Source organism: Telmatherina bonti, assembly GCF_933228915.1.
Source record: "Telmatherina bonti genome assembly, chromosome: 1".
Taxonomy (NCBI): domain Eukaryota; kingdom Metazoa; phylum Chordata; class Actinopteri; order Atheriniformes; family Telmatherinidae; genus Telmatherina; species Telmatherina bonti.
This window is the reverse complement of record NC_136619.1, coordinates 40,857,261-40,867,022: the sequence shown is the minus strand read 5'-3', so window position 1 is coordinate 40,867,022 and position 9,762 is coordinate 40,857,261. Positions and strand designations below refer to the sequence as shown.

General features: G+C 39.2%; 1 protein-coding gene across 1 annotated transcript; it reads right to left on the bottom strand.

Annotated features, from left to right (window-relative positions):
- Nucleotides 1-3,884: 3,884 nt before the first annotated feature.
- On the bottom strand, nucleotides 3,885-9,700 carry psmd13 (proteasome 26S subunit, non-ATPase 13). The gene is made up of 13 exons (XM_079244243.1): nucleotides 9,506-9,700; nucleotides 8,907-8,985; nucleotides 8,195-8,229; nucleotides 8,060-8,115; nucleotides 7,933-7,976; nucleotides 7,763-7,849; nucleotides 6,281-6,452; nucleotides 6,123-6,202; nucleotides 5,926-6,051; nucleotides 4,590-4,652; nucleotides 4,411-4,491; nucleotides 4,223-4,339; nucleotides 3,885-4,142 (listed from the first exon to the last, which is right to left on the bottom strand). Exons 1-13 carry the CDS (start codon nucleotides 9,604-9,606, stop codon nucleotides 4,047-4,049), a joined length of 1,137 nt encoding a protein of 378 aa, XP_079100369.1. The 5' UTR covers nucleotides 9,607-9,700; the 3' UTR covers nucleotides 3,885-4,046.
- Nucleotides 9,701-9,762: the final 62 nt, after the last annotated feature.

Sequence of the window (9,762 nt, the reverse complement as noted above, 5' to 3'; positions counted from 1 at the left end):
AACACCAAACATACAGCCGCACATGTTCCAGTCTGAATGAAACCCGGAAACAACAATGAACAACTCAGTAACCCAACAGCAACAAATGCAGCAAGACGAATCTGTTTGGTGAATACTCGCTTCACAGCGACAGTCGGAATTAAAGTCGTTTGCTGTTTTTCACTCGTCTTTCATAATAATAATAAAGTGTACATGTGGCAAATGTACCACAATACCATCTACAACTATTGTTTCACTTAGTTTATCACCAGGATTATTTAGCATGAATGTTAATGTCTCACCGTTTACATCTGATGTTTCACTGAATTACCAGGAAGTTTTTACCTTGATCAAAACAAAACTAATATTTATTGGTAATTTGGTTTTACTTACAGCTTGAGTCTCCGGATTGGAAACATGGTCCTTGATTGTAGGAACAGACCCTCCTTTCAGCAACAGGCTGGAAGGAAATCCCCTATCATACTGGTCCCAGTTTATCCTGCAGTCTTCAGTGAAGTACCAGTAACAAATAAAAATGTTGTTTGCAAAGCTGTGGCTGGATCCCAAAAGCAAACTTCACGCATTGCCGTCTCGTTGTTTCATTCAGAAATGCGAACAAATGTAGTTTTCCCTGAAAGTCGAAGAAGCATTTCTTGTGCTACATGTTAGCATGTTAGCGCTGCAACCGTTCACCAGTCTGTCGTACACTAAACAGGTAATTCAATTCAATTCAATTCAATTCAATTCAACTTTATTTATATGGCGTCAAATCACAGCAATGCCATCTCAAGACGCTTTACAGACAGAGGGGAAAACATAATGAAGGCCAATTCATAATAGCCTATATAAGGAAACCAACAGATTGAATTGAGTCCAACTCAATCTCCCATCCTGAGCAAGCACACTGGCGACAGTGGGAAGGAAAAAACTCCCTTTTAACAGGAAGGAAACCTCCGGCAGAACCCGGCTCAGGACAGGCAGCCATCTGCCTCTGCTGTGTGGGGGGAAGAGGACAGAAAGACAACAGACAACAGGAACTGCTACTCCCGGCCAGGGAGACCTGCTGAGACAGGAGACATACATGTTAATGATGCAACACTGTTATTGGCTCCCAGTTAGTGCTTCCCTAACACTAACTGGGAGCTTATTCCATAAGAGAGGGGCCTGATAACCAAAGGCTCTGCCTCCTGCTCGGCTCTTTGAGACTCTAGGAACCACAAGTAAGCCTGCAGTCTGCGAACGAAGTACTCTACTTGGTATATAAGGAACAATGAGGTCTTTGATATATAGTGGTGCCTGGTTGTGGAGGGCTTTATATGTAAGGAGAAGGATTTTAAATTGTATTCTAGATTCAACAGGCAGCCAATGAAGAGAGGCTAAAACTGGAGAAATATGATTTCTCCTGCTGGTTCTGGTCAGGACTCTGGCTGCAGAATTCTGGATCAGCTGAAGGGTTTTCAGGGCATATTTAGGACAGCCCAGTAATAGAGAGTTACAGTAATCTAGTCTCGAAGTAACAAAAGCGTGAACCAGTTTTTCTGCATCACTCTGAGACAGAATGTCCCTAATTTTGGCTATATTACGTAAATGAAAGAAGGCTGTTTTAGTAACCTGCTTAATATGTGGGCCAAAGGACAGGTCAGGGTCAAATATTACTCCAAGGTTTCTCACTGTAGCACTGGAAGCTAAAGTAATGCCATCCAGGTTCATTACAAAACTGCAAAATTTAGCTCTGAGTTTTTCAGATCCAAAGAGAATTACTTCAGTCTTATCTGAGTTTAAGAGGAGAAAATTTCTAGACATCCAAGTCTTTATGTCTATGAGACAATTTTGTAGCCTATTGGGCTGATTTGTTTCATCTGGTTTAAAGGATAAGTATAGTTGAGTATCATCTGCATAACAATGAAAGTTTATTCCATGCTGTCTAATAATTTTGCCTAAAGGGAGCATATATAGCGTGAAGAGTACTGGTCCAAGTACAGAACCTTGAGGAACGCCATGACTGACTGTAGTTTGTGAGGAGGACTTGTCATTTACATGAACAAACTGAAGTCTATCAGATAAATATGATTTAAACCAGCTTAACGCTGTACCTGTAATTCCGACCACCTGTTCTAGTCTCTGTAACAGAATGTTATGATCGACTGTATCAAATGCAGCACTAAGATCAAGCAAGGTAAGGTGGGCGTGGCTTTCTTCTCGTCAAGAAGCATAACCTGGATAGGATGACCAATCAATGAGAACGTCACTAAAATTTACAAGTAGAAAAAACTCTCTAAGACAAAGTTTTCCTGTTAAAAGGGAGTTTTTCCTTCCCACTCAGGATGGGAGCTCCAACCCAATCTGTTGGTTTCCTGTAATAGGCGGTTATGAATTGGCTTTTATTATGTTTTTTTCTGTCTGCAAAGCATCTTGAGATGGCCTTGCCGTGATTTGACACTATATAAATAAAGTTGAATTGAATTGAAGAGTTTTTAACGTCATGGAAACTGAATGTAGAGACATGCTGGAAAACTCAAAACATGTGTTTATGTGATTAAAAACACACACACAAAAAACCTGTGCCTGGTAAGATGGGTCTTCAACACAATATGTTTCCATTACCCTTAGAATTGTGGAAATACTACTGAAATGTTGCTAAAAAAACGTTTTTATGCTCTCATGAGGTGGTTTTTCAGACGTTCAGAAATAGAAACATAAGACAAAAGTGTAATGAAAAAAAATCATAGTAAACACTTATATATATATATATATATATATATATATATATATAAATATATATATACATCTGTCCCGGAAGTGACGTCAGGGTTCGTAACCAGTTAATTTCCGGTAAAGATGGCGCGATGTGGAACAAAACAGTAAATTTCAGAGTTATAGAAAAGAAAATGAGAGAAAAGTTGTAGCAAATTCTCCGCAGCAAGTAGAAATCCCCAAAAATAACACTATGCGGCTACCTTGGATAAGCTGCAACTGAGGCTTATGCACTAAACAGTTTAATGGAATCCTTTCAAAAAATTAGATTTGGTCTTCATATGGAAAATAAAAGATTTTAATTTGAAAATAATTTGATTATATTGGCAATTGAAAATATACCCAATTCTTGAAGCATTTAAAAAAGAATGAATTTAGCCTAAAAAAAGGCCCTGAAATATTGCAAATTCCATAAAGCCCACAAATTATATGACTGTTTGAATGACAAGTGTCTTTTGTTTCTTTTTCTTTATTTCCTCTCTTACAAATACATAAAGAATGTATATTTTACTAAGACTAAGTTTGCAACAGTGCTAGCTTTTTTTTCCTTCTTATGTTACCATGTTACTGCTGGGCTGCATATGTACCTGGAAAGCTGTATACCTGTTACAAGCTGTATTGTTAAACAATTTATTCAAATAAAATAATTAAAAAAAAAAAAAATTCAATGGAAACACCTACAAATCACAATTGTTTGTTAAAACTTCTAAATACCGCTTTCATTTAGTGAAAAAATGTAATAGAAATAGCATGAGAGAGCCATTTAATGCAACATCTGGATGAATCTACAAGCAGCATCATTAATGCTGACATCCTACGGTGAACTGATCCAGACTGAAGATCACTGCCTGAAAATGTTGCATTACTTTCATTTTTGCTATTTTCTTCTGTTATTTCATTTATCCATCTTCTTACATGTGTATTTATGGACACAAGTCTGTAGAACATCTGCTTTTCCTGACAATGACAGCAAAATGTACAGGGAGGGAAAAAGAAAAAGGCAGGGATTATTAAATAAATTAACCATTAATTACTAATTAATGCTGACACCGTGCAAGTACAAATCCAGCTTGATGCTGTCATACCTTAGTCTGAGTTATTGAGAGGAAGCGCTAAAGACGAATACCTCAGACAAAAAACTGATGCATAGATGAGACTTTTGTACAGATTTTATTCTCTTTTTCAGGATATTTTTCCAACTGCTTCTTTGTAAAAGAGCACGGTGTAATTTACAGACTGATGATAAACAGCGACGGTAACAAAAGAATGAAGATCCAGTAGAAAGAAAAATCAGAGAAATGTGTGGAGCCCGTTCAGGTCAGGATGTCGTGGGCCTGCTGCTCCACCAGAACGGCCATGGTTTTAACGTCTCCACACCAGTGGTCCAGACGCTCCTTCATGCCTTTAATCTGAAACAAACCCACAGATATGCTTCAGTAACCGGATGAAGCTTGTTGACAGAACAAAACCTAACAAAAGGAGCTCCAACCTGCTGCAGGTCCAGCACTCGTGGCTGCACCCAGGTCATCTGCACCTTCTGGTCCACCTCATCGATGTTGCCTTTGATCAGGCCCACAGACAGAGCCTTCATCACCAGCAGCTCCACCTGCAGCACACCAGTTAGGGCTTTACTCCCAGTCTGCACCAGGATCAACTGCATCTGCTGACCCAACTCACCTCGTTCACCGGGATCTTGGCGCTCTGAGCGATCTCGGTGAAGGTCAGCTGTCTGTGATTTGCAGGGCGAGTGAAAGTCATCTGGACCGAGGACGTTTGGAGGAACGGAGACAGAAATCACAAGCATGAGTAAAAATAAGCTGCACAGAGTCAGTCATCTGGCTGACAGGGTGTCTCACCTCCATCACGCACAGCAGCTGGATCTTCTGCATCAGTTTAGCTTCGTGTGCTGCGAGGTCAGGCTGTCCCAGACACGAGAAAATTATTCACGTTAATTCACATAATGGAAACAAGTTTCCATCAGGTGAAGTTAGAATACATTTATTTCCCAGTGAATCAGATGAGAGTCGGACCACAGCTGAGCAATAATAATAATGGTGTGACCGCTTTAAACAACAATTTTTCATTTATTTAGGTTTGAACTTGATTATAGAGTCCTAAACGACGTCAGTCCCTGCAGTATGTTGGGAAGCGTGACTGAAAGCAACATCAACAAACCTGGATCCTGCTGTTACAAGTCTAAATCATTTAAAGAATGATCCAATGCATTTCTTTTACTGTTTTATAGTTACATTATTCTAACTGCTTTTGATTTGGTGTTGAAGTCTTTACCTCCCCTCTTCAATAATAATAATAATAATAATAAACTAATAGAAATAAAAATATATAATAAATTAAATACAATAAAGTTAATTTATATAGAAATAAAATATATCAAAATAATGCAGAAAATGTCAATTAAAATATAAAATAAAAAAGTAAAAATTATATAAATACAATCAAATAAATGTAAAAAAAATTATTTGAAATACAAAAGAACAAAGAGAAAAAAAAAAAGGGAAAAAGCTTCATAGTTCTTTAATACAAACATTTTAGCCTCCAGTAAACACTTGTTAACAAAAGTCTTGTTATCAGTCTGTAAGACTCGTGACTCAAGTTTAACAAAAACATTTATTGTACTTTTCTCAAGTAATATTTGTTGTTCTTAGCATGATATATTAGCCCAGTGGTTTCCAAACTTTTTCTGCAGGGCCCCTTTTCATCGACGACAATTATGACGTAAATTAATCCAGTAGAAAAACTCCACAGCTTTATTTAGCCTTGCCGCGCCCGGCCTGTGATAACTCTGGGAAGCACTGTAGTAGCTGGTTTCTGCTTGTTTTTATTTGTGCAATGATTGGATAGAAACATACCAAAAAAAAAAACCCTAAATTTAAAACCCAAATTATTGAAGAAATGTTGGAATAAGTGGATCAGACACAAAATAAAATAAAATCCGACATGCAGTCGTGAAGTCAGACTGAAAGTCGTGAAGTGACTTCCATGGTTTCACGTCGCTCTGCAGCAGGATTCTCATCACCGTCATGTTCTCCGACTTTCTTCAGTACTTCAGTAAGAGCAGAGAAACACGCTGGAGGTTTGATGCAGGTGTGATGGAGCAAGCCACCACTAGCTGGCGCTGTGTGTGAAACTTGAGAACAGGTGCCGGTGGCGTAACTGCTCGACGGGACTCACCTGCTGGCCCCAGGCAGACTTGAAACCCTGGAATTTCTCCACATTTCCTGCGTTGAAGGCGTAGAGCGTATCGATGAGCCACTGTTTGTCTGTGTTCCTCAGGGACTCCAGGACCGGATGCATCAGCTGCAGAGACAAGCAGCAGATCATCATCCACGCTCCAGTCTCACCTGAACGTGTTCGTTAAAAAATCCCACCAGCTCGCCGAAGTTGTAAACTCCTTCCCCTAAGAGTCCCGCCAGGCCCAGAGTGAACGCCCGCTCCTGCTTCTCCGTTTCTGTGGAGTCAACAGCGTTCATTCAGATACTCTGATGTGGACAACAAACCGCTTCACTTCCATCGACTCCTTCCTCACCTGGAAGGTCTTTGATGTCCACACATCCCAGGTAGCGCAGGGCGTCCTTGTAGTAGGACGCGTGGTTCCCGATGATGCGGTAATATTTGCTAGAAAGATCATAGAAGCGGCCGTGGACCGACGTCACACCCGGCAAGTTATTCAGCATCTCCTCGACCTCCTCGATGATTTTCTGCAGGAGAGAGTCAAAAGATTCAAACCTTCCAACTTGACCTCCTGTTTGGTGTCAGAAAGAGATTTCACCTTCTTTCCAACCAGAGAAACTGCTGTTTTATTACAACATAATTCCTCACACTGTAACTTTTATTTCATACATTATATCTACTTTATTTCTGGTTTTTCCTCTTTTAATTTCTTTTTTAGAGCTTCCTGCTGTGATGCTTTTAATGGTTCTATGTAAAGCACATGCTGTGTGCATGAAGTGTGCAGAGAGCGATCCTTTTTTCAATTCAACTTTATTTATATAGCGTCAAATCACGGCAATGCCATCTCAAGACACTTTACAGACAGAGAAGAAAACATAATGAAGGCCAATTCATAACAGCCTATATAAGGAAACCAACAGATTGAATTGAGTCCAACTCAATCTCCCATCCTGAGCCTTTCAGACAGCAGTGGGACACAGAGCAGAATGAACATATTTGCTGCTGAATGGTAGCAGCTATAGTTGTATAAAGGAGTTCAGAATCACCAGAACCAGAACTTTTACACAAAGACTTAATGGCTTCCCTCTGGCCTCAGATTTAGAAGCCCAAGACTGAGGACCACGGATTTGCTATAACATTTTTAAATGGCTCTGATAACTTTACTCCCCTTTTTGTTTTTAATATTCTCTCTCGTAGTTTGTTTTTTTCCTCGAGGCACTCCTTTTATTTAAATTATTTATTTTTAAAATTATTTTTTAATGGTTTAACTTGTGGTTGTTGTGAGTGACTGGATTTATTGTGTGATCTTTGTAGAACCTGTCTGTAAATCAAGTTTCCCATTGAGGACAATAAACAGACTAAATCTTGAGTCACCAGAAGTGATGTTTTAAATTTGTCCACACAACTAAGTAAAGTCTTTATAAACCTGAAGTTTCTGACAACATTTTGGTTGCTTGAATACTTCTGAGGACATAAAAACGGCGGAACCTCTAAACTCTGATTATTTTTTTCTACTTTAATCCATTTTATTCACATATTTGGCCGAAAAATGCAGAAATCAAACCTGATATGAGTGAAGTACCAAAGAATATACTTAAAAATGAAAAATCTGGAGTTGGATTTTGAGATGCTGCCGTGACTGAATCATTCCGTCACCTCAGAGTTATTTCAGGCAGTGAGACACGCCGTCGTAGCGGTGTTGCATTTAACAGTCGCTGCTTTTTGTTTCGGCACGCCAGCTGTGAACGCCGGGCGTGAAACGTGCCGCAGACAGTTATTTCTGAACCAGGTGTGAAGCAGGTTCTGTGTCGGCGGCTGACAGTTAAAGAAGTTTCACCTTGGTGGCGGGGAGGTCATTGATTTCCAGCTTCAGGCTGCCGATGGATGTCTTGCAGAGGATGACGGCTTCTTCGCTGCTTTTCACCTGAAACGCAATAAAGTTTGATTCAAAGTGCCCAAATGTTTGATTTAAAAACCTGCCTGTTGCGTTGGCGTCGGCTTACAAACCTTTTCTTTGGTCTTTTCGAGAAAAGTGATGGCATCTTTTGGATCTAAAAACCAAAGATACTTTGATTAGTTATTTCTTTTAAAAGTGAGAAATAAATCGGGATGTGGACGAGTCTTTTGTCCTCACCTGGCATCTGTCTGGCAACATACAGGATAATCTCGACCAGTGACAACGGATTGATTCTGTTAGAGAGGAAAAAAGGAGTAAATTAGTAGAACAAACACGAGTTTACGCCAAATGTTTCACTCACTTTCGGCTCACCTGTGTTCAAAGTCACTGAGGAAATTTTCATAAAGCTGCAAGAAGAAACAAACATTCCATCAGCTCAGTGTTTTCTCATGATTTAACATGACTGTTCCTGTCCTAGAGCAGCACTTCGGAGTACTGGCGAGCAATTAGAACTGCTGGTGAAGAGCGCTTGCAAACAATTACTGAGTTTAGATAAGAATAAGAAAAATTATCTGTGGTCAACAGTCTCTCTGAGAAACTCTAATAAAGTCAACAAGTCTGTAACGTGAATCAAAGCAACGCTAGAAGTGACATGATGAGGCTCCGTGGATGAGGAAAATACATAATCGTTCCTCTGAAAAAGCTCCAATACAAACACTGAACCAATACAAAAGGCGAAAAAACAGCTTTTTTCTCATCTCCCGCACCAATAACAGAGGAAGAGGTAAGTCAGTTTCAAAATATGTTATCATAATGTTGTGCTCTGTAAAAAATAATCAACAGTAAGACGTTCTACTGTGCAGAAAGTAATGCCATCCAGTGGGACCACATTGTACTTGTTTGGGCATTTTGCTAAGAAAGCAGGCTCATCACTCAGTAGGCAAGAAAAAGCAGGTTTTCCTTTTTATTTAAAAATACTTTATATAGTTTCAACCACAACTGTTTGCATCTAATCATAGAGGGAAAAAAACTGGTCTCTATGTGATTATTTTTCAAAAGCAAGTAGAGACTGAAATGCAGCTACCTGTATGAGGCCATCTCCTGTTTTGAAGCATGGATCTTTAACAAAATCTGTGAGCTTCAGTGTCAACTGATGCCACAATCTGTAATAACAAAGCAAGACAAAACAAAAACAGTCAGTATGGGTAAGTATGTATCCAAACAAGAAGAAAATGACTAAAATATCAGGTAAAAAGAGCAAAAACTAAACTAATACTGTCAGTAAAAAGCTGGTTATGGGGTTAGGTTCCGTTAATAGTTAAAAGGCAGTTGAACAAGAAAAATACAGATTTCTAAATAACTTTGTAATTTTTTTTTCTTCGGAAAAAATAAGTTTAAAGAAAACTTGTGACAGACTGAATTTTCCATAGACTACACTTAAAACTCATAAACGTCAAGGAAAACACACATTAAACCTTATAAAATACACGTAATCGGACGTGAAACTATTATTTTGCAAACTTGATCTGTTAATACGTTATTAGCATTAGCTAACTGTCTTAGCAGCTAACGTTAGCGGCTAACGCTAGCAACGTGAATGACTCAGCGTGCAATTCCAATGAATGAGTTAGCAAACGATAGCAAGTTAGCGCTAGCATGGGACTTCAGCGTGAGCTAACAGACCTTTTGTTGTATAAATCTTCCAGGGTGTGCCATTCCGAAGCCATCTCTGGCGTGGAGCTGTTGCTCTGTTGTTGTTTGAGATACCCGCTGACATCTTTCATGGTAGCGACAAAATTAAGTGTATATTATTAAAACGGGACTAGTAAGTGTTGTTAAATGTTCAACTAGCGTCAAGGAGTCTGTCTTGTTGTGGATTTGCGCAGCTGCGAGACTAAAAGAATTGTGGGAAATGAAGGAGGCGTTTACAGACCTAGCAA

Excerpts from the sequence above, each read along its gene's own strand:
- psmd13 (XM_079244243.1), bottom strand. The coding sequence starts at position 9,606 with ATGAAAGATGTCAGCGGGTATCTCAAACAACAACAGAGCAACAGCTCC. Across the intron at positions 8,230-8,906 it reads CAGGAGATGGCCTCATACAG|CTTTATGAAAATTTCCTCAG; the intron begins GTAGCTGCATTT and ends TTCTTCTTGCAG. Across the intron at positions 7,850-7,932 it reads TCGAAAAGACCAAAGAAAAG|GTGAAAAGCAGCGAAGAAGC; the intron begins GTTTGTAAGCCG and ends ATTGCGTTTCAG.